General features: G+C 45.1%; 1 protein-coding gene across 2 annotated transcripts in view; it reads right to left on the bottom strand.

The window, feature by feature from the left end:
• Positions 1-4,751: 4,751 nt before the first annotated feature.
• The window catches only part of cachd1 (cache domain containing 1), a 62,523-nt gene continuing 43,089 nt past the window's right edge, over positions 4,752-24,185 (bottom strand). The window contains exons 5-27 of one of the 2 annotated variants that reach the window (XM_029001707.1): positions 22,515-22,641; positions 20,810-20,954; positions 20,327-20,543; positions 20,006-20,155; positions 17,677-17,910; positions 17,233-17,382; positions 15,770-15,893; positions 15,564-15,681; positions 15,237-15,405; positions 14,966-15,108; positions 14,522-14,703; positions 13,846-13,956; positions 13,426-13,548; positions 12,214-12,313; positions 11,977-12,093; positions 11,130-11,290; positions 10,813-10,899; positions 10,400-10,516; positions 9,988-10,139; positions 9,039-9,200; positions 7,999-8,076; positions 7,484-7,585; positions 4,752-5,310 (exon numbers count right to left, since the gene is read on the bottom strand). In XM_029001707.1, coding sequence (XP_028857540.1) covers positions 5,060-5,310; positions 7,484-7,585; positions 7,999-8,076; positions 9,039-9,200; positions 9,988-10,139; positions 10,400-10,516; positions 10,813-10,899; positions 11,130-11,290; positions 11,977-12,093; positions 12,214-12,313; positions 13,426-13,548; positions 13,846-13,956; positions 14,522-14,703; positions 14,966-15,108; positions 15,237-15,405; positions 15,564-15,681; positions 15,770-15,893; positions 17,233-17,382; positions 17,677-17,910; positions 20,006-20,155; positions 20,327-20,543; positions 20,810-20,954; positions 22,515-22,641 — 3,320 coding nt within the window. In that variant the 3' untranslated portion in view covers positions 4,752-5,059. The remainder of the gene's footprint in view (positions 5,311-7,483; positions 7,586-7,998; positions 8,077-9,038; positions 9,201-9,987; positions 10,140-10,399; positions 10,517-10,812; positions 10,900-11,129; positions 11,291-11,976; positions 12,094-12,213; positions 12,314-13,425; positions 13,549-13,845; positions 13,957-14,521; positions 14,704-14,965; positions 15,109-15,236; positions 15,406-15,563; positions 15,682-15,769; positions 15,894-17,232; positions 17,383-17,676; positions 17,911-20,005; positions 20,156-20,326; positions 20,544-20,809; positions 20,955-22,514; positions 22,642-24,185) is intronic. The other variant, XM_029001708.1, reaches the window with a different exon arrangement.

The raw sequence follows: 24,185 nt of genomic DNA, 5'->3' as shown, positions 1-24,185 counted from the left end.
TATGCAGTGAAATGCTTTTGCGACTGCAATAGACCTCAATATTGCAAGTATTGCAAGTATTCAAGTGGAACCAATATGCAAATATTGCAAACATAACCAAATGTTACATATATATAAATGTATGTTTTTAAACATAAAATATGTGTAACAGGTAGGGTGAAGGTGTGGAAATGTGTAAAGTAAAGTGCAAAATTCTGGGGGGATTGAGTCCAGATGAGGAAAGCGGTGCCTCCAACATTTGGACTCCAAAGTTTGGAGTGAATGAGACAAAGGGCAGGAACCGGTACCAGTCCACAAGTTTCAGAAACGCTGGTCTAAGAATTAACGAAGCGCTGTGAACCAATGTTAGATGTCATTTTCAATTTATCATGTCTTGTCTGTTAATAAGCACCTTAAATGTACACTTTATTGTTTATTGTGTTGTTTTGTTTAATGCACCAAATTTCTTGTGTATTTTAACATGCACTACAAGTCAAAAGTCTAAGATGGAGCCATTTGGAACAATCCAATGCAAGAAACATATTTAGTATTTTTGTAGCAGGAGAAAGTGAAGTTTGTTTGATAAAATCACCTCTTTAACATGAGTGAATGGTAAGAAAAATCAAAGTGATCAGCATAAACCTTCAGGACTGTTTTAAACCATCATCCCTGTTTTCTAACTTAAAGTGGTGGAGACAGGCCGAGAGTGTGAAGTGCTGCCATCACAGCAAAAGTCTTGCCTTGTTTGCTATGCTTTTGTTTATTACATAACCTCATGTGTGTTATTTCATGGGCCTGTGACTTCAGGGGCAGTGGTGGCCTAGCGGTTAAGGTGGCCCCATAATCAGAAGGTTGCCGGTTCGAATCCCAATCTGCCAAGGTGCCACTGTGCAAAGCACCGTCCCCACACACTGCTGTTTTGGATTCTGAAATGTAGTAGTTTGTCAAACTTATTTGTCCTGTGGAGCAGTCATGTCGGGCTGCAGGGTCCTGCAGTTTGGAGTGAATGAGACAAAGGGCAGGAACCGGTATCGGTCCACGGGCCATAGTTTCAGACCAATGCTGGTCTAAGAATCTCAGGATTTTATCATTAGAATGTTGACTATGTGCTGTTTTATTAATACTTGGTCTATATTTGTTGGTATGTTTACAGTATTTGCTCACAGGCTAGTTTTTATTATTAATTATTAATTTATTAATATACTATACCATAACATGGAAAAATATTTGTTAAAACTCAACAAAGTTTACCATGCCTCACTGGTCTACTTACTGTTATTTTCTACCATGATGTAGTCATGCAATGATCAGCAATCACACTGTGATGTCACTTTATTTCTGTTGGAACTGTCTTCACATCAGACTGTGCCCTCCTCGCACATCAAGGAGCCTTTATCGCCCATGACCCTGTCACTAGTTCACTGGTAGCTGTCAATTTTCATTTACAGCAGCACTGTAGATTCCACAACCTAGTCATCTAGCCCTCACAATACAATTTGGTCTCTCAAATTCGTACAATTGCCCGTTCTTGCTCCTTCTGACACACCAATTACTAGAAAATTGTCCACTATATACATACATCCCACATCCCAGGCAGTGGTGGCCTAGCGGCAGGCAGTGGTGGCCTAGCGGTTAAGGAAGCGGCCCCGTAATCAGAAGGTTGCCGGTTCGAATCCCGATCCGCCAAGGTACCACTGAGGTGCCACTGAGCAAAGCACCGTCCCCACACACTGCTCCCCGGGCGCCGGTCATGGCTGCCCACTGCTCACTCAGGGTGATGGGTTAAATGCAGAGGACAAATTTCACTGTGTGCACTGTGTGCTGTGCTGCTGTGTATCACATGTGACAATCACTTCACTTTCGAACTTTCACTCTTCTAGGTACATTTGTAACAAGACAATCAAAGATATTCACATCAGGGGTCATAATGTTATGGCTGACCAGTACTTATCATACGGCCCATCATTATGCATTTTAGATGTTATGACACGGAGCCAAATGAGAATGTTTAATTACTGTGCTGCATTTTAAGGAAAAAGGGTAAACGGGACGGAGAAGGAGAAGGCCGGGGCTCCTTTCTACCGGTTCCCGGCGGCGCAGCCTCGGACCAGCCGCAGGAAAGCTTGGCTGCTCTAATTCTTCGTGCCGCTTTTGGCAGCCGTAGAACTCCGGCTCACTCCCCCCACCACCAATCCCTCGCCACCAAACTTGAGCAGAGCTGTTCCACTTTTTCTGCCAGTCCAGCTTACCGATGGAAAGCACGGCTGCCGGTGGCCCTTTTCCATTCACCCACTTGACCTTCATCTAATTTACTGGTAACGGCACAACAGATGAATATACAATGAAAAATACAACGAATCTGATAAGACATTTACAATAAAATTCATGAAACGGGATCCCCACGGCTCGACCGGAACCCAGTATAATAAAGATGCAGGTTTTCTGTGCAGACCACCGTGCCTATGGCAAGATAATGTTTTCAGGCGGCAGCACAGATCTCGTCCACCCACACCCACTCAGGACCTTGGCTTGTAAACTGCATGTGCATTCAGAAGCACCCTGCACGTGACGATGAGGTCTTGTGCGAAACGCAGGCTGCTAGTGACCAGATGTTCCAGCTCTGAGCTCTCCACAAGCTCATCGGCTCGCTTCTCTAACCATTTCCAGAATAAGCAGCTGCCGATTTCCAGTGCAATCTTTAAATTGTGTCCTCTGCATTTAACCAATCACCCTTGGTGAGCGGCGGGTGGGCGCCCGGGGAGAGGTGTGAGGGGATAGTACCTTGCTCAAGCGGCACCTCAGTGGTATCTTGGCAGTTCGGGACTTGGAAGCCAATAACCTTCCGATTTTGGGTCTGCTTCCTTACCCATTTACATTTACATTTACAGCATTTATCAGACACCCTTATCCAGAGCGACTTACAATCAGTAGTTACAGGGGACAGTCAGTGTCTTGCTCAGGGACACAATGGTAGTAAGTGGGATTCGAACCCGGGTCTTCTGGTTCATAAAGTAAAGTGAAGTGATTGTCACATGTGATACACAGCAGCACAGCACACGGTGCACACAGTGAAATGTGTCCTCTGCATTTAACCCATCACCCTGAGTGAGCAGTGGGCAGCCATGACCAGCGCCCGGGGAGCAGTGTGTGGGGACGGTGCTTTGCTCAGTGGCACCTCAGTGGCACCTTGGCGGCTCGTGATTCGAACCGGCAACCTTCTGATTACGGGGTCGCTTCCTTAACCGCTAGGCCACCACTGCCCGGGACATTTTGGCTGTAGTAATCTGGCTAAAGGAGCTTTGTGGTGTACCCCCAGAGTCGTGTGTGTGTCAGCAAACATGATAATTCTGCCATTTTAAACGCCACAATGCACCAACCTTTACCCTGCGGTGCATTAAAATCTATTTTCGCTAGTTACACAGTCTGGCCAGCACGTCCGAGGGAACGCTGGCTTCCAGTAAAAGCTAATTTTGCTCAGATGTAATGAGACTCCGAGACATGATACTTAGAGCAGACCTTTTATCACATTCATTTTGCAATAAATCTCCATTCCCCGTCTTTATAACGTTATATAGGGAAATAAAAAGGAATGACATACACACACATTCATTCCTTACAAACATTAATGCAATTCATAGTGTTCAGTATACACATTATGATTATGATTGCTTTACATCAGATGGTAAATACTGTCTATGATCCCGACACACAAAAAAAAAAAAAAAACACATTACAATGGTCATCTTTAAAAGTTTTAAAAAAATAATCTCAATATTCTTTTGAGGGTTTTGCAGCAGCATTACTATGAAAAAAAAGATCTGGTTTTATACACAGATAAAATATTCCAGAAGTTATTATGAATGGGATCAAATGTGTGACTGGGTCCTTAGAAAACATCTGACTCCCAATGCTTGGCACGAATGTTCAGATGGGTTAAAACTTCATTCCAGGGTGAGCTTAAAAACAAGCTTAGGAAATAATATAAAAAAAAAAACATCTGCACACAAACTGTACCTCTAAAAACAAATGCAAATGTGACCGTGTGTACAACACATTTATAGCTATTTGTTAAAACTTTACATTTAGATACACTTTTCTTATACAGACAACCATTCTCCCAAATGATACCCGAACGCCATTCTGATTCTGTGCGGCGCGATGATCGCGGAGCTTAAAAGCACAGATGGGGCCGCAGTGATTCACACTCGTCCTTCTCCGTGGATGTGCTGGAAAGCATGAAGTAGTTTCATCACAAACGTCTAATTACAATTTTAAAACAAGCGTGTGGCAGCACCCTCGGTGGAGATGCTCCATCTGTGTAACCATTTCCATTTCAGTCTGACCACCTCTCACTTAAACGCTCAGCATTTTTCACACTCACACACACACACACACACACACACAAATATAGAGGTCAGAAAAACACAAATCCTATGCACAGTCTTATATACTGTCCTACATTACTGTCCTCGGACCTTTAGAGCCACGGGCCACCAGAACAGGCTTCCCCATGACGTAGCGCATCCTTTGGACTGGTGTCAGGCAATCTGTCCAACAGACTTCATGATGCATCCCACAGATGGGCCAGTCTTGGAATATCCTTTACACAAGCCCAGTGCGGGCCATCAATTTCATCTCCGCATGACAAGAAATGATCCCCACCCCCCACCAAACACCAACAGAAATGGCCAATTCTAAGCGAGCTGACTCAAGTCCTGTCCAATAGCAGCAGTCATCAGGCCAACGTTGTCACTGGCTGAGCAATCCACTCATGTGCGTTTTTTTTTTTTTTTTTTTTAAACGACATTTTCTGGTCCTTGGTTAGATTCCAAGTTCAATAAATAGTAGAAAAATAATCCTCTTATCATCTAATGTCTTCTTCTTCTTAAAAATTTGAAATGCTGTAAAAAGTTCAAAAACAAAACCACTCCCACCAAGCGGCATCCAGGTTGTAAGGTTCGCCAGGCGAATGTCCAGCCAGGGGACCAGGGGGGAGGCGGGTTTGCCTGCCCAGCTCCCCCTCACCTCAGTCACAGTTCAGAGGCGGCGTGCGGATGGAGTAGCAGGCGTGGTTCTGGGATCAGCATTCGGCGTCCACGCTGTGCACAGTGACCGCGGCCTGCAGGTGGTGTGTGTGTGTGTGCGTGTGGAGCGGGTGGTGGTGGGAGTGCCGGTACGGGTGGAATTTGTGGCTCAGCAGGGCAGCGGTCTGCGGGGGCGTGTCCAGGTCGAGGTCGTCGTCGTGGTTGCCGACGTCCACGCCCGCCGAGAGAGGGTCGTTGTTGCAAGGCGGGTTCTCACTGTCCTCCTGTGGGCTCATGGTGCTGTAACCTGAGGTAACAAACGCACACATTACACAATTAACCTATAACAATACAAGAGACAATGATGGAAGTTAATCCATTGATCAAAAAACTGATTTGTGGAACATTTACACAATGTGAAATAACAGAAAAGAATCAGATGGAATATTAAAGTTCATTTGACGCAGAGTCATGTGGTCTCATGCATATTCAAATGTACTGGTTCACATTCAGATTCTGCTCTGACTGCCTCCATCTTCAGACAATTGAGTACACTTATGCTTTACTAAGCTAATTACAGCTCATTTGGAGATCACTCCAACTTTGTCTGTATCGGCTGATCTTTCCATCGCTCTGCTCACTCAAGAGAAGCTACATCAGTCTGTTTAGTGTGTGCACTAAAGATGATTAAAATGCTGATTATTTATTCATTTTTGGAGGGTGGCAACTGAGTTCCTTAATTTAATTCTTTTGATTAATAATATTCTTCTATTCTGATGTATGACTCAATATTCTTAATTCAGGGTTTCCTCTTTTATTGAGGGTAAAAAATTAATTGCAGCACAAACACTTGCACTCTGAACCAATCAAATGAGTTGTGTAGAAATGAGTGGGTGAAAATGAGACACTTTGCGAAGTCTGTGTTTCGCTGCTAACTCTAATATGTAATGTCACCAGAGTAAACTAAAGAAAAACATCTCCTCCACGGCTACACTTTCAGTGCCGTCACTCTTCTGCTGTTTGGAAGCAGAAGCACACACACGACTGACACGAGTGACCACTCAAACATCAATATTAATACATTTAACGGGTTTTGTATTCATGCACCACCTTTCTCACGCCTTAATTCTCAATTCACGTAAAACATATGTGGCCCAATTACAGCATTGACAATTTTTTCCAGATCTGCTTATCTGGCAAAAAAAAAAGAAAAAAAAGTAAAAGTCAAGTCGACGCATCAACTTGGTGTCATATGCACACGTGCAATCGCCATCTCCAGTTGTCCTATGTACGTCCCATGAAAAAATACAGAAATACTGTAGCACACACACTGTTAGAACGAAGGTTGGATTCTTTTTCGTTAATGCCCTACACCTCATATATTTCTGTTTTTCTTGAACATTCTTCCCCATTTGAACAATTTGATGAAAAGTGACAATAAAATCATCATAAGGTTTATGTAAGTACAGCAAGTTAAACTTGGTTGTTCAAATGTCTTAATCTGGATTACATCGGATAAATTACAGCGTCTCGGGGATGTCATCAAACTGCTGTTCCAAAGTCGCGGCTACACTTTCACCGAATGGCTTGCCATCAGGCTATGTTACATGGGGCCCTCAAAATGACCCGTCCCTGAAACCCTGACATTTGAAACCGAGCACGGGGGGGTCACCGCGGGGTTGGGGAGTTCGGCCTGAGCTGAACCGTCAACCTCTCACGGCGAGCAGAACCCGGTAAAAACCTCGGGCTCCGCTGGCGACGGGGTGCGTTTACTCCGAGTCTGCGGGCAGCGGGAGCGGTGGGCTGGCGGAGTGAGTCAGAATACACGCGGGTTCTTGCTGCTGCCACACACGCAGAGTCAAAAATCGATTCGCTTTAGAATGACCCTTTATGTTCGGAGGAGTAAGCAGAGGCAGTGGGAGCCCATGTTAAGTCATAAATTCTTTTTTTTTTTTTTTTTTTTTTTTACACGTTTCCCCATCTGACTCCATCCTGCAGGTCTTTTTTTTTTTCATCTTTCTACTCCCTCCATCCCTGACTGTCTGCAGGCATTCAGCGCCCTTCTCTCTTTTTTTCTGACAAACATCAAGAGACAAAGGGGGGCAGAAAATGTTCTGAAACTGACATTAAAATATAGCTGCTGGTATCGCCGCCGATGTTACTTCCTTTAAGACGATGCATTTCCACAAAAAAACTGTTCAGCTTAGTGTTCGTGTGCTACTTTGTATTGTACAGCTCCTACTTTTATATGCTTGTTAGATTTAGTGCATACTGGAAGACACTTAAAGCATGAAAAAATTGATAGTAGACCACTTTTAATACATTAACAGGTCCTTATTTTTTACCCCTTTAGCCTTTAAGAAACACTTGATTCAGTGAAATCAGCACAATCGGCACTTTGTCTGCAGATGGCCCGACTTAGCACCTCTGAAAATTCGACCCCATGCTTCCAACGGGCCCTTCCCATTTGCCACACTCACCGTGGTCGCTCTCCGTCCCCGACCGCCCCCAGTAGCGCCGCCGCCGCTCCGGACTGTGAGTGTGTCTCTCTATGACCGCGGCAATGAAGCGCGTGTTGCTGACTGTGCGGTGTGAAGAAGGGGTCAAAAATAAAACAGTTACCACATGGCTCGAATACAATACTGTGTATGGAAACATATCGCAAAAAAAACACATCCAACTCAAACCTTTTCTGTTTAATAAACTTATTACAATTTTTTTGTTCGTCCACCTATATGTAAAGTGACCTTGGGTCTGTGAAATTTATTAATATTACTATTACAGTGTGGTAGAGATGCTGTTTAGCAACCTCAAGGCAAACTTTACTTATTTTGAAACTGTCAAATATCAAAAACTGCCCATGACCATTAAAGATCTGTCATTATTGGGCCTCATATCTAATTTCTTCCCTAATTTCACGTGAACTGAATAATATATGTAATACAACAGACCCCCCAGTGACAGACAACAATGAAACCCATGGACTGTTGCTTACTTATGCCCCTGTCCTCGTGGCTGTCCTCGTCTCGCTCATCGCGCTCGTTGTCCAGGTTGGACATCCTGACGGACATCTCTGCAAACAGAGTGTGAACAGCATGTCAAAGATTGAGCAGAAATGATTAGTCTTGCACTGCTAGACCTGCTAGAGTACAAATTGCTGTCATTTGTCTTTTTTTTAAATGCTGACCTAATAATCTGTGTTTTCTTCTCATTAGTGGACGGCCAGCAGACCTGCTAACAGGAAAGGTCGGGCTGTTAAGCCTCCAGCTCTATTAATTCAGCCGTCTCTGCAGCCGCTACTCTCGCGGAGGCAGAAAGGCGGTCTATGTTGAAAAGAGACACTTTCAGGACCAGCACACACTCAGCTGACCAGAAGACACGAGGCTGAGCAATATAAATCTGAGCCGCCTCCAGCCTTTCCGAAAGCAGACATGCGCTGAACAATACATGTCTCCCCTGGGCCACTTTATTAAGAACGTCTACCCTACGGTCAGTTGCTGGTCAAATTATTTTGGTTCGGGACCCTGTCAGTACCGCAATGACATTATTGTGGTGGTGGTGGTGGTGTTTACACCCTTTTACAGTCTCACTGCTGAGAATGGAGCGGCCCTACATCCAAAAACCGAACAAACTGTACATGTTTTTTATAAAGTATAAAGTGAAGTGATTGTCACATGTGATACACAGCAGCACAGCACACGGTGCACACAGTGAAATTTGTCCTCTGCATTTAACCCATCACCCTGAGTGAGCAGTGGGCAGCCATGACCAGCGCCCGGGGAGCAGTGTGTGGGGACGGTGCTTTGCTCAGTGGCACCTCAGTGGTACCTTGGCGGCTCAGGATTCGAACCGGCAACCTTCTGATTACGGGGTCGCTTCCTTAACCGCTAGGCCACCACTGCCCCGTTGAGCTACATGTTGAGCTACATGTACACATTGGTGTTTGTAATAAAGTGGCTGCTTTATGTGTGTGTGTTTACACGTGTTCCCTCCATGTCTTAACAAAGGACGCAGGCAGCCATAATGACGTCTCACCCTGCGCAGCCAGCGGGGACATGTGCTGGTGGGAGCGCCGATGGATCTGGTGCCTGTAGGCGTACACGGCCAGCACCAGCATCATGATGCCTCCCATGATGCCCCCCGCCACCGGGCCGACCGGCGCGCTCTTGATCATATTCATGGGCGACACCTCTTCATCTGCAGTAGAGGAGAAGAGAAGGGAAGGAGAGGTCAAGGGTCAAAATGCGCAGAAAGATGTGGGTGGAGGTAAAGCCGGCGTTTGTACCGCAGCTTTCTATAGACTAAAATATTTCAAGTCGCTTAATAACAAAATCAGCCCTGATGTTTAAACTTTTTAATTAACGCTCGCAACGGACACCCAAGAATGGTTTTCAGCTGCGCATCACTTCAACTGCCATATGGCCACACGTTGGGGAGATGAAGAGAGACAAAATCTTTTGTTTTTCCAAGAAACAAAAGAAACAGAGTTTCTTTTTAACAAGAAAGAACTTATTCCTAACAACCAACATAAGGTAAACCTTAAATAAAAGTTAATTCGCTTTTAAGAAGTTAATTCCAAACTGATTTTATGATATTCATATTGCACGATTTTACTAAAATGTTAAATCAGTATCATCAAATTAAAATTGGTGAGTACCTGATGCTTATGACAGACTTTCAGTGATTGTTCTAAAATCTAATTTATTGTGCTTTAATGCTACTTTTTCAGTTGCTGCTAGGCAACCCCATTCCCTTCCTTTTAGGCTTTAGTCAGCCTAAAAGCAAGATTTGCACATTCTTTTCATTCAGGCATCATTAAACCATGGTCCAAAAGTACACCTATAGATGAACCAAGAGCATTCTGATGGCAACGGTTAAAAAAATCTATATAAAGCACCAGGGCAAAAAGTAAGTTGATTCTAAAGCAGTCTTTATGTAATGTTCATTGCATGATTTAAAGTCATTTCATTACTGCAATACTTACCCATGAGCCCCATTCCATCCATATAGGGACTCTTAGCCCCGACAATGCCCCCAAAGCATTCTTTCTGCAGTGCACAGTAAGGCTTGTCCAGGTGGGTCTTCCCATCTCTGTCCACCATGCACCACTCGCAGTCCAGCACGCCAAAGCATTCGCTGTCAAGACACATGTGCACCAGAGAGAACATGAAAATTAGAATGAACTATAATTACAAATTAACTATCATGTTAGAGAAAGACCTCTGCTGTATAACCTAATTAGGGCGTTTTTGCTTTCTGTTTTATGCAAATCCACAGTACAGAGATAGGTGGGGCAGGTCAAAGAGGGACCAGGAGGGCAATATTCAGGAATAATCCATTTTAGACCATTTAATAGGACACCACATAATCTCCATGTGGACAGATGCCGCGCTAACCTGCTGTTGTAGCGCTGGCTGCAGCGGGTGTTGATGCACTGCGGCAAGGTGTCCTGCATGCTTGACTCAATGACTGTCAGGGAAAGGGGTTCCTGATGCACCTCACAGCTTGGGTTCCTGTCAGACAAACATCGTAGTCACTCGTACACGCACGGTCTACTCAGTCACTCAAAGCACAGCTCGACACCAAAACAATGGGAAACAAATGTGTGTGTAGGAGGGCAATGACAGAGCTGGAAAGAAAAGGCAAACTCTGTCTCTTCAGTCTCTTTCATCAAAACAAAACGTCAACTTTGCAGTGACAATTCAGGGGAGTATTTTTCCATTTGACGGTCTGCTGGGAATACATACATACACACGCACACATACCCACACACACACCCATGGGCACCCCTGAGTCAATTCAAACTCACCTGTTCTCTGCATTGGTCAGATTGCCAGTGCACTCATTCACCTCCAGGGGGCACTCGCATGGACATTCACACTCGTTCTGCTCCATTCTGAGAAAGACAGGACAAAAAAAGATGTCATGTCGCCCGTCTGGCCGCACACATATGGACAAATTTTCATTTGCAAGGCACTGAGAAATGAAAGAGAAATTGAACAGCTTCAGATATCGTATGCCAGCTTCATATGAATGTATTTGTGCTAAACCTGTATTATGATCAAAATGCATCTGGCACTAAGGTGTAGACAAGTTGTACATGAACGTGTGTATGTTCTTGCAGACCTGTGGCAATTGAGGCACAGACGGTCAACAGTGCTGCAGGCACAGAAAGCCAGAGAGTCACAGGTTTCGTTTACGATGCCCACAAACGCGTTGGTGCCAGGGATGCGTGTCAGACGGTACTTGGAGCAGTGGCTGCCGTGCACCAGGTTCGTCAAATCACCCTGGAAACAAGAGCAAACATAAGACAACTTGTGTGCGGCTTACAAACATTACTTCAGTATTATTCTTATTAAATATAATATATAATATCATATAAAATATCCATTGCATTTCTAATGCATATAAAGTTATTATATAAAGAGCAAACGTCTCAACATCTCAAAAATCCTCATGCAGTGAAGTCAGTCTCACTTTTTGCTAGAAATAAGTGAGGGCCTGAAATCTCCCACGAGTGTAACTAGCTGCATGGTTTTCAGCCTACGCGTATTCAGCCCTTGGCACCACGTTGGTAGATGTGCACTTCTGATGTAGCAGCATCGAAATGTGGGTGTATTTAATGTAAATACAATTCACACACAATTCTGCACCTACACATTTTGAAATACATGGTGAAACTCCAATTTTAAAATAGCAACTAACGTTTCAATGTTATTACTTTTATTTTTAAAAAACTCATTCACAATGTTAACATGCCCATTTCAATTAACATTAATAGTCAGTGAAGACAACTGCACGTTGTACAAAAGGTAAGTTGTACACACCATGGAAAGTTGAGATGATGCAAAACTCAAAGGTTCATTGTGTTTTTTGGATTCTAATCATGTAATCACTTTCGGGCAAATTGGTGAATTCTTCAGCACTCCATGTGTCGCCACCAGGTGGCAGCATCCCTCTGCTCTTAACTCACCATGATGCTGGTGTTGAACTTGTAGAAGCGCTGCACGGTGCGGTCGCTGAAGCTGTTGCATAGGTTCTTCTTCACAAAATTGGGGTGGTTGAGGATGTCGTTCGCAACCAGGGGCTCCTGACGAAAATAAAAAAACAAGAAGCCAGCGAAGGCTTGAGGAAAACGGAGTTTCGGGCAAAAGAAGAGAACAAACACCGTAGCAAAAAAAAATGAGGTAGAATGGAATTTAGGCTGCACCTTGTGAGTGATGTGCTGCTGCTCAGCGGGGGCGTGACCCTTAGGGTCAATGAGGGTGGGATGAGCCACAAGGTAACCTCTATCTTCCATGATGAAACACCTACCAGAAAGGAAACATGATCATATTTCACGGGTCATATTTCAATCAATAACAGAAGTTCACATAAGACTGATTTATAAAAAGTAAAGATGACAGTATAGTAACAAGATTAAGGCATTAAGAAATCATTGGTGGTTTACAGTCCTGGCTGCTGGCCGAGATTAAAAGGGGGTGAGTGGTGGTTAGGCGAGTACAACGGCTTTTGTTGAAAGTCTACAGATTGTGTTTTACCGACACCAAGCATGGCGCACAGGTCAGAGAACATTGGTCAGTAGATGCACATCGAAGGAGCGAGGTTACAACTAACTACCAGTTCTGTATGCATTCAATTACAATGCCACAGAAGACAGAGAGTGTGTGCTGCAACTGTGGCACACTCAAGTACACTATCAAGGGTTAAAAGTGCACCCCAATATGTCTATTTCTGGACAGTGTGCTCGTTCCCAGTCCATTACAAGCTGCTTTAGACACAGATTTTCTGGTGCAGCCATCTCAGAAAAGGAGGACGTTAGAGTGGTTCTCCACTAGGCCTGTTATTGTTCTTCTCTCCCTCCTCCATTCCTCAGAGTTAATCCTGTTTAATGGCCTCTGCACCCGAGACATCCAGTGAGAGACGGCCCCCTCAGCCTCCCCCAGAGAGAAAGAGGGGCGCAGCAAGAGAAAGAGAAGATGGGGGGGGGAAGTGAAGTTGGAGAAAGATGAAGAAGGGAGTAAAGAAAAGAAGGAGGCCTGGGGAGAAAAAAAAGCCTGTTCATCTGCACCTAATATAACAGGATGTTTCTGGAATGCACCCCAATCAGCTTATCTCCCTTTTGTCTGTCTGTCCCTCTTTTTTCCCTCACTCCCTCTTTCTGTGCGGAATGGGTCAGCGTTTATTTGTGTCTCTGGGTCTCCTCCGAGCTCCACCCCTTCTCTCAAGCACACAGAGGAGAGGAGCTGGAACCATGTGGGAGAAACGCGATGAATGAGTCTTTTAAAACACGAGCAAATCAGATTAGTTACATTTTAAAAGCCTCGGCAGGGCATCCAGGCCTTTCGGCATTTCAGCCCTGGTAAGAGCCGGAGGAGAGGGGATCTGTTGGGAAGGGGCAGGGGTAGGTTGGGTACTTTACCGGATTTTGTCGCCCTTGTCCTGGTTGCAGATGGGCAGAAGGTCCAGCAGCACCTTGTAGAAGTAGCGCAGGGTGAAGTCAATGCCCATAACCGCCACCGCGTACCCTGGTGCCATCTGGGTGCTGTCGGGTGGAAATGACTGCTATCATGAAATCTATACCATGCGATTTTATTCTTCTAATGAGAGAAATTCAATACAGAAATGTGTGCATTCATGGTTTTTAAAGCCATTATCACAGAAAATCTTGCATTGCTGGCTAACTTAAACACAAAGTCATGCTAGAGATTTGAATAATTTAACAAAAACTGACCCAGCTGAAAGTAACACAACCAGGACATTTACACAAATATTATGTTAGTCTGACTAAAACTGTGCATGTAATCATGTTAATGAATTGCTCTCTGAACCGCATCTGTACCTGGAGGCATGGATGGTGTGGCTGATGGTGACCACATAGCCTGCCCCACCCACATCCAGGTAAGGTCCAGTGAAGGTGATGAGTCCAGGATTGGCCACTGCATGGAGATACCTACAGAGGAGCAGGGTCAACGGTTAATAGAGAAAAAGTCATTGTTTTTTGCCACAGTGCCTCATTTGGTCAAAGGGGCCTCTGTGGCACCTTGGCGGTTCAGGATTTCGACCCACAGGTAAGAATTGTATGAATTGAAGCAACTGTGGATTTTTATTATGTATTCATAAGTTAACCAACAACAACTACAATACACATTCATATGCAATAAAAGTATGAAGAATGTGTAAACGATATACTAGGCGACAAAAGAAATCAGTCCATATAAAAAAAATGTTCAGGAAATGAGAGAAGAATAAACCCCAATGAACAATTTTCATGTCTAAACCCAGTTTAAAAGCTACTGCTCAGACAAACTCCAGTTCCCGCCCCTTGAGAATGGTCCAAAGCATCGTAAATCTCCTCTCCCACCACCTCAGTGCTCCTCAACACAGAAAACAATAACTCACATCTCCACAGGGAACTCCCAGAAACTCCGATAAGCCCGGCCAAGTTCGCCTCTGAGGACTGTTCAGTAACGCTCCCAAGGAGTTTGGAAACGTTTCAATGCTCCACCAGAACTCACCATTGCCTCCTGGTTGGGTCAAAGGCTTTATCCATGAGCGAGCCCGGGTAAATCCGCAGCACCCCATTGGGCGTTGCTATGTAACGGCGCACAATGTAACAGTTCAGGCTGCTCATATCCGCGAGGGTCATCCATTCATCTGTGATGTGACTGGTAGCCATTACCTCGTTCCTGACAGACGACTGTGGGACAATGAGAGCACATGGCAGGGATCCTGTAAGTACAGCCTGGGAAGAGCCTGGAACCACCACCCCCCTTACCCCCCTTTCCCAAACCTACCATACAAACACACTTAATACACACACAGAGGTGGCCACTACTGGCCAGACTCAGCAACTGCATGTACTTATTAAATTACAGAAAAGCAAACGTTCTTAACACAAAATGACTGTAAGATTGAGGTTCGGCTCTGTGTGATGGATATAAAACGTATGTAAAATTTACCTTTAGACCGGGGTTGGCTATGAGCCGTGTATTGTCACTCAGGTAGGCGGTGTAGTGCTCCACCATGCGCTTGGTCTCAGGCTGACTCAGGTGCTCGTAGGGCGAGGAGAAACTGCCAGCAGATAACATCACAGTGGGAGATTCTGTGGAGAAGCAATATTCGATTATGAATATTGTATTATGAAACACAAATACAAAAGTTCTGAATAGGTCCCCTGGTACACATTATACCACAATAAACCAAAGCAAACCGCAGGGCTGTAACTCTTACCGACAGTGGCCAGCTGTTTGAAGTGCAGGCACGAGTTGGGCTGGCCCAGAAGGTCCAGCCTGTGGTAGAGCAGCTTGCTGCTGGGAGCCGTGTTCAGGTTCTTCAGGTGTTTGACGGGGATCTCAGGCTGGACGTACACAATGCACAGGATGAAGGAGGTGTCTTGGACCTACAACATGGAGGTAGAGCAAATGTTAGGATCAGGCAGGGCAGACTCTCTGGGTCTGTTACCTAAACAAAGTATGAAATCTTCTAAAGGAACATTGTGATTGAATCATATGAATGAGAAATGCTAGATAGGAGGCAGCACGTTTATCCCCCCCGTACCAGTTTCCAGGCGTAGCTGACGTTGTAGGCATCTCTGCGGGTGTCTCGGAGGCGATTCATGTGCCAAGAGAGCGAAGAGTTGACAGGTACAGAAATCACCTGGCTCCCGAGAGGCAAACTGGGTACGAAGACAAATTGGATTTAGCTCGACCAACACAGAAAAACACCACGTTTGCGGTAAACGACATTTGCCCACAGTCTCCCACCTCAGAATGTTATTTCGCACTGCGTGGAAGCCAGGGATGTTCTCATAATGGATGATGTCGGTGTGAAGGGGTGCCTCAGTCATCAGGTAGGGGCGGGTGAGGGACGGGTGCATGAGTGTGTAACCTGGAGTCCAGAACAACATCAACAACAACAACAGTTATTTCTTATAAAGCCCATAATCACATACAGTATGTCTCAATGGGATTTGACAATCCAAACTGTTGACACCCCCACACTTGACCCTTGACCCTGCACACAAGGAAAAACTCCACACAAAAAATCTCTACAAAACTCAACAAAGCCTGCAATTGCTTTCAGTGCAGGGTTGGTAATGATATGTCCAAGAAAAAAAATTGTCCCACAGATGTAGTGGTAGGACGGTCCAGTATGTGAGCATCTGTCCATGTTTAGAGGTACTGGGCGGTGCAGAGTAGGTTTTAGTCTGGTGTCATGGTCTACACCTCATGTCCATTATAATGCTACTGGTACATTTGGAGAATCCTGAAGTTTTAACCATTACGGTGGCGGTGGCCACTCTGGTACATTTCAAAATTCTAAAAAGCACCAATTACTTCAAGTCCCCACCTCACACGTGACATTATTAAGTGTCCTCCTATGTGGTTCTAACTGGGTACTGATTACACAAGAGGCAACAAATGGAATCCCTGATACTGAGTGATGTCCAAAGTCATATGGTTCAATCTATTAGCAACGTCCTCCTATTTGTCCTACCTAAAATATTTGTAAAATTCAATCACTAAACGTGGTAACATGTTGTGCAATATAAAAGGGTGCAATAATTCTTTTTTCAGGCACACAACACGACGTAGTTGACTGGAGTCCATTCAGCCGAAACATGCAACCACCGCTCGGCTTACTTGGAGATTTCTTAAAGGGTAAACCCATCTTGGCCCGGGCACAGTGACAGACAGAAACAGGTGCGGCGTCTCACGCGGGAAAAGTCCCCGCCGCCCGCCGGGGACGTCACAATTAATCAAGTTATCAAAACACACAAACAGCATGTTTGTACAGTGAGGGCCGCCGTCCGTTTGTTTACTCGTCTGATGACTTCAGATCCAACACGCACGGCATGTTTAGACAGTCGCACGCGGCACCGGTTCGGTTTCAACCACATCCCCGGTCAGCCGAGATCGCCATACGGGGCGCTGAGCGAAAACGGACACAAACTTTCCAACACGCAGGAGAGCGGCAATTACCTTCTGATGAGTCGCGCACAAAAAAAACCCCAAAACCGAGCGCAGCACTACACACCGAGACCCTCCCGGACACATGAACAGGTCCACTGTTGCAAGCCCGCTCAGCTGGGCTGAGGTCAGTCCCTGGGGCGCGGCGCCAGACACTGTCCGACAGGCACTTTCCACTAATGGGGTGTAAAATGTGTTTAATGGCTCCTAGTCTGGTGGTTCGGGTCCGAGGGACGCTGCAGGCACGAGCCGCGCACCTTTATTGTCGATGAGGAACGTGTAGGACGCTAGGGAGTCTTGGTAGTACGTGACGTCCTCCAGGATGTAGGCCAGGTTCACGTCCACTCCGACTACGCCCAGCAGCAGGTTACCGAAGTAACAGGGCCGGCTGACGGTCATGATGAAGCCTGAAAGCGGCAGCATTTACTTTCACTAATCACAAACTGCACTGTTGACAAGAAAGGACTAATTCATTCTATTTTTTTTTTAGATTTAGTCATGCAACTTTTCATTTAATGCATGCATGTTATAGTATATCATTATAGATCATTATGTATTAGTAACATGATCATTTGTACAAAAGACGAAGCAATTACTGGGAACATCATCGATTCAAACTTTTCTTAGAAGCTTGTAAAGTCTGGCCATGAGTGTGTGTGTGTGTGTGTGTATATTATTTGACCATTACTAAGCAAACTCACCATCACCCATCTGGTCAGCGTATGGAAGGCTGAATGTGGCCTGGTCAATCATGCGATTTGGCAAATTGATGTAAAATCGGCCCACGCTGGTCTCCAGGTTGCTCAGCTGATTCAAAACCATCATGCTCCCCTTCACCACAGGCAGCGTGGAACGATCCGGAACGCCGTACTTCAGAGAGTTCTGCTCGGCCAAATCCCGGAGGAAAGCCAACTCCTTCAGGCCTGTCACACCCTCTGTGTGAGAGAACGATGGGGTGTGTTTGAGTTCAGAATAACATTTCCAAGCAGTTTCCAAGTCTGTCATCACTTCACACAAACGTAAATTCAAAAGGAAAAATCCCTTTGTCCACTGACATTCCAAAAAACACGTAAATAATCCCAAATAAGGTATAAACCCTATCATGCAATTTCTCCCTCAGCACCTGAAGCACATGATGAATGGAATGTCCCTGTTAATTCCGGTCCGACTGCTGAGCTCGGAGTGAGCGTAACACTCGAGTTGATTAGCATGTTCAGTATCCTGACAGATGGGATCAGTGTCAGGTACACAGAGGAAAATATTTTTGCTCAATGCCAAGATTAAAATTTTAAGCCCCTTGAAATTGATGTTTAAAAATTTTGCTTTTATATCGGTTCCCTAATACTATATCTGAAGTCTCTTTCCAAAATTCAGCCTTGGTGCAGAATTACAGCCACTTTTAGCCAGTCCCACAATGACATTTCCCCAGGACGCACCGTTTTGGTAGCTTTAAATGCTTAAGAGGAGGAGAGAGGCGGGACAAGAAGGAGAGCGGCCTATAGAAGTTGGGGATGTATTCACCGAAATGACGTCATCAAAACCACTCACCAACCACAATGTTTGGCGTAGACAGAACGTGTTGTGACCGATCCCCTTATAAGGTCATAAAGGAAGAAACTCCAGAGCTGACCATCGGGGCGGCCGCTCTCTGAACAAAATAACCAAAGTACTCTTTATACATATCATCATTTATAACCACTGCAGGACCAAAGACAGGGTAGGGGAACTCTTCATAATGTTAAATTGTCTCACAAAGGCAGAGGACATTTAATTGTGCCCTAATATAATAAATCAAGGGACATTTGTAATCTGGATTCAGAATTAAAAAATGTATGAATGCTGGTTTCTAAATACGCTCCTCCTCTTTAACTATGGCTTCTCCTCTTTAAATTTTACATTTACAACATTTATTGGATGACTGGTTACAGGGACAGTCCCCCTGGAGACACTCGGGATTAAGGAGCTTGCTCAGTGCAACAAGTGGGGTTTGAACCTGTGACTTTGTGGTCTTCTGGTTCGTAGGCGAGTGTCTTACCCACTAGGCAAAGGTACAGTACCAGTCAAAATTTTGGAGGCACCTTCTCTGTGGAGATGGAGCCATTTTGAAGGATCCAATGCAAGAAACAGCAGGAGAAGGTGACGTATGTTTGATGTCAAGAGTCACCTCTTTTTACCTTCTTAACTGCTTCGTTCACTACTGTCCTCATCAAAGCCGCTTCATGAGATTTGTCATTAATATGAGTGAATGATAAATTGTTCAGCATAAACTTAACTTAAGGTGGTCTGGAGAAGCCAAGAGTGTGAAATGCTGCTATCACAGCAAAAGCTCCCTGCTTTGGAGAAACTCAAATGCTTGTTTGCTTTTTTTTTTTTTTAATCTTCATAATACACTGCAGTTCTTCCTGAGGATACAGTGCAATTCCTCTTCCAATTCCTCCCTCCCCCCATCCAATCAGAGCTCACAAATCTACTCTTACAGCTGCCCCAACAACAGGGGCCTTTCACTGGCTCACAGAAGGCAGGAGAGCACGACATGAAACACACTTCATGCTGAAGACTCAATGTTAATCAGCTCGAATCATATTCCAGTGCGGTCTCTTTCCCCGGCGGACCCTTTCTCATCCCACAACTGGGCTTTGATGTGCCCGAACGCTGGACGGCTTCCTCCCCTCCCCCACCCCTCTGATGTCCCAATGTTAAATTAATGTGTGCTAATGACAGGCTAATGCATGCAGGGGGTGGGGGGGGGGGGGGGGGGGGGGGGGGGGGGGGGGGCACACAGGTGAGGAGAGGAACAATGGGAAGGGTTTTCGCACAGACATGCACGCACACACATACACACACACACACACACAACAAGGAGCTTTTCAGTACCCTCTCCAGACCAAAACCCAATCATAACAAGCGCAGCCACAGCCCTGACAAGCCAACATACGCACAATGCCGAAATGAGACCTGCTAAAGGCAGGGCAGCTGGGAGCAGACAAATTAGACCCGTCCCGTCCTACAAGCTGGCGGCGTTCTCCTCACCGTTCATCAGGGCGTAGGTGAGGATCATCACAGAGTTGTTGAGGTGGCGGTTCTCCTCCTTCACCATGCTGAGGGTGGCTCGCTTCTCCTGCTCAGAGGCGTCGCGAGACGTCTGTCCCGAGGAGAGGTAGATAATCACCATGTCTGTGTCTGCAGATGCACAGGAAGTAATCAGAAAGAGGAATTTTAGTAAACTACGTCGTTATACAGAGTGTGTCTTTAAAGGAGACTTGATTCCAAGCGAGCATGAGAGGCATTCAAACAATAAAAGATGCAAAACCAATCCTCTTAGCCTGCAACACACACAAAGGGGAGTCTTACTGCTGTGCGGTTTGGTGAGACTGCTGGTGTTCCTGAGAAGCTGGAAGGCCTTCTGAAAGCCTGCGGCATGCTGGGTAGGGCCCTCAGAGGCTTTGACGCTGTTGATGAAGGAGGTCATCTTCCTCTTGGTTTCACTGGTGGCCGGAGAGAGGAGGTTCTTGTAGCACTGGTCCAGAGAGCAGTAACGCACCATGTCGGCTATGGTCAAGATGGAGATCTTGAACGAAAGAAAAAACAAAAAAAAGGGCACATAACGTAAAGATAATGTAAAATGCCAAAAAACAGAGAATTGTTCCTTCTAGGTGTAATAAAATCAATATACTTTAGTATTGCAATATTTTCTATTGCAATAGTGTATCAATTTTCAAAAACACAACATTATCCACAACATTAAAATCAGTTTATCACCTTAATAGCAATATTTATACAGTTCATTCTTGTCTGCATTCTGTCTAAGCTTTTGTGGAATAGTTGGACGCTCACCTTATCGTGCTCGTCGATGGAGTTGAGGATGACGAGCGCAGTGTCTCGCGCAATCTGGAGCTGTGTGTCCGTCACTGAGGCACCGTGGTCGATCATCACTACAACGTGCTTCGACTGAGGCCTCACCGCCGACACATACACGGGCCTATAAAGAACACACATTGCATTTGAAATGATACGATAGGCGCGTGGTTACTGGACCGTCTGCTGTTGGTCTCTTGCTTCTCCCACCGGCTGCCCTCTCCTCGCTATTTGAACAAGGGGTGCTGGCGTGGGTGCTGCTGCTTTTGGGAGCACTGCTGTTTTTCTGCCCTTCCCACTGATGAAAGATTTTCATCAAAAGGTGCAAAGCAATAGGACCCTATATTTACTAGCCTGGGTTAGAGACCCAGTCAGAAGATCAGGGATTGTTCTTTATTTAGCACTCTTTCTACACTACGTGATCGTAACTGGTTCTCTCAGAGGGATGAAAAAGCCATCAGTGTGAGTGAAAGTGAGTGAAAGCAAGCAGCGCTCTTGATATGGGGTTAAACAATTCCTTCATTCTAGAGACTGTCATTGTGAAACACAGCACAGCACACGGTACACACCGTGTCCATGTGTCCTCTGCATTTAACCCATTACCTTAGTGAGTAGTGGGCAGTCATGAAAAGCGCCCAGGGAGCAGTGTGTGCGGACAGTACCTTGCTTAGTGGCACCTCAGTGGGATTCAAACCAGCAACCTTAAAACACTGCCAGAAAGGTGCTGATTTACAGAGTTTCTACTTCTAACCAAACAAAACCAACTGCAGATACGTCTGGTTGCAGATACGTCTGGTTCATCATCAGTTTAATGCACCCAAGGTCAGAGTTTAAATTCAGATCAATTCGATTATTATATAATGATTGCGAAGAAAAGCAAAAAAAAAAATATTCCATTAAATCTTTACAACAAAAGGCGGGAGGCAGAGCTTCTCCAGCTACGTTGTCCGGCAGCTGGACGGCACCTTTTTTCCCATGAACCCTTGTGTAAATGAGCAAGTAAGAGACGTCTCTCAGCACATGGCCCATACGGCCGCCGCAACCAAGCCTGTAGGATTCCAGCAGGCTTAGCTGCATCCCGCCCACATTCCTTGCAAGGGTAACCGGGTCCCTGCAGACCCAACAGCTTCCAATTCATGTGGTTCTACAAAAGGAGGGAAAGATGGCTAAAAAGGGAGAGTCTAGCCCCATGTCCCCTATCCTTTCTCTTTTGTCTTCAACCTATTTTCCCCTATTGGGATGTGTGGTCTTTTCAGAGGGGAACCTTGGGATGGTTCTCATTCCTTCAGTGACCTCCAGTACAGAGCCACTGATGTGGTGATGGGGCCAGACTCGGGCCTTTATGATCCTTGGGTAAACAGCACAAAAACATCTGAGCTGGATGGCCGGGGAAAGAGTAGATCTGGATGTGGGCAGTTCTTGCAAAAAATGACAACTTCTTTTTGACAACATACTGGAAATTAATTTATTGTGAATCACAACCATAATGGGTTGTCATTGAAAGAAAAAAAATTGCCATGATCATTCAAAAAATTGAGTATGGATACTAAATACTGAGATACACCTTAAATATGTATCGCTTTGAGTTATCATTGTGCCCTTTATTTTTTCTACAACATGCATTCCTCTAATACAGATGCATATCATAAATGTGCCATAAATCATGTAAAATTGAAAAGCTTACCTGCTACGATGCTCATAAGTCCCTTTGCAGTGGAACTTGTGCGCCGGAAAGACGGTGAAAATGCCTTCCTCCGAGCTGAAATACTGCCACTTAATGCCAGGATTGGACTTCAGATTGTCTGCCAGCACTGCAAAAAGACACATGACAGCAACTAAACATTTATTATCTGAAAATGTAACTAATTCAAATTAACTTGCAAATGCCATAATAAAAGTCAATTTTGCCATTGTGATACACAACAAAAAGTGTCCTCTGTTACGTCCCTGGACGTATGCTTCCACGTGTTCTGTGAGTCTGGCTGTGTTTTTGTGTCCTGTCTCTTTTAGCCAGCTCCACCTACCATCTGCATATTGGTCACCTCCACCTATATAAAGAGACTTCAGATGGTGTTCGGGAGGTCCCCAGGGTCCAGGGAGATCTGCAAGGAGTTCCGTTGGGGATCTCATTTGTGTGTGTTGTTAGCCTGTGTTAGCCTGTTAGCTTTATGTGCCCTTTTTGGTCAACTTTCGTGCGTGTTTGAGTTCTCCCCGCTGGACCATCCCTTCCTTTAGATTGTTCAGATGTTGGTTAGCTGTGCTGAGTCCGCTGTTTTATTGTATCTCTTAGCTCACTGTAATTAAAAGCACTGTTTGTATGCTATGTTTGGTTGGGTGTGTGTAATAGTGGACGTCCTCCTCTCCACACCCTTGTCGCATTTCTTAGACCACCAGACTTAGGTACGTAACACCTCTGCATTTAACCCATCACCCTGTTGTGAGCAGTGGGCAGCCATGCCCGGCCCGGGGAGCAGTGTATGGGGACAGTACCTTGCTCAAAAGTACCGTTAGCTGCACCTTGATGATTCAGGATTTGAACCTGCAACCTTCCGGCTTCGTGTCCACCCTCATTGTTGTATGACAACTTTTATTATCCCTGACATTATTTTTGTTTGTTACTAAAATGACCAGTAGGTATGTAAAGCATACAACCACAGTCTATAAGGTCATTTATTTTTAGGGTATCTTTCCATTTTCATGCTTCGTGAAATAAAGGCATGAATATTATAGTGTAATGAAACGGACCATCTCATAGCCAGTGGCCAATAAAACCTTTTTGTATAAGGTTGGGTTGAGCCGTTGGTCAGTCAGTTCCAACTCATTACGAATTTGTGTTGTTCTAAATCACACTTCGGACTTCGTAGATAGATGGGTTTGATTTTTTTGGTTGGTGCGACTGAACTTGAACGGCACCTGCATTACATCTTCTGTAATTCTGATATTGTGTGACCACCCATACTATATTTGGTGCCAGGAGGGGATGGGGGTGTTCACCTGCGCACCACGTGAGCCAAGGATCTGCCATTCTCCTGGCACAGGCCTCGATCCACAGCTAACAACTCCAGCCAGAACTAATCTGGGCTGCGGGCGCTCCAGGTTCTAAATAGCCGCACCCAGATTAAAGCGGATGGGATGATGATGTTAAACATGACCGAAAATGGGCAACCAGAGCTCGAACACTTCAGTAATCAGGGGAGGAAAGCGCTGCAGGCGATAGAGTGAGGATCAATAAAAGATGGAGGTTTAATCTATTAAAAAGTAAGAATGTAACAAGTTGGAAGTTAGAATTTTTTAAGAAAACTAAACTGAGCCCTTTATACATGTACTATTGAGGACCATCTAATAAAAACGTTCT

Source organism: Denticeps clupeoides, chromosome 13 (assembly GCF_900700375.1).
Source record: "Denticeps clupeoides chromosome 13, fDenClu1.1, whole genome shotgun sequence".
In the NCBI taxonomy this organism is placed as follows: domain Eukaryota; kingdom Metazoa; phylum Chordata; class Actinopteri; order Clupeiformes; family Denticipitidae; genus Denticeps; species Denticeps clupeoides.
Note: the sequence above shows the minus strand (reverse complement) of the source record. Positions and strands in the feature narration are given on the sequence as shown.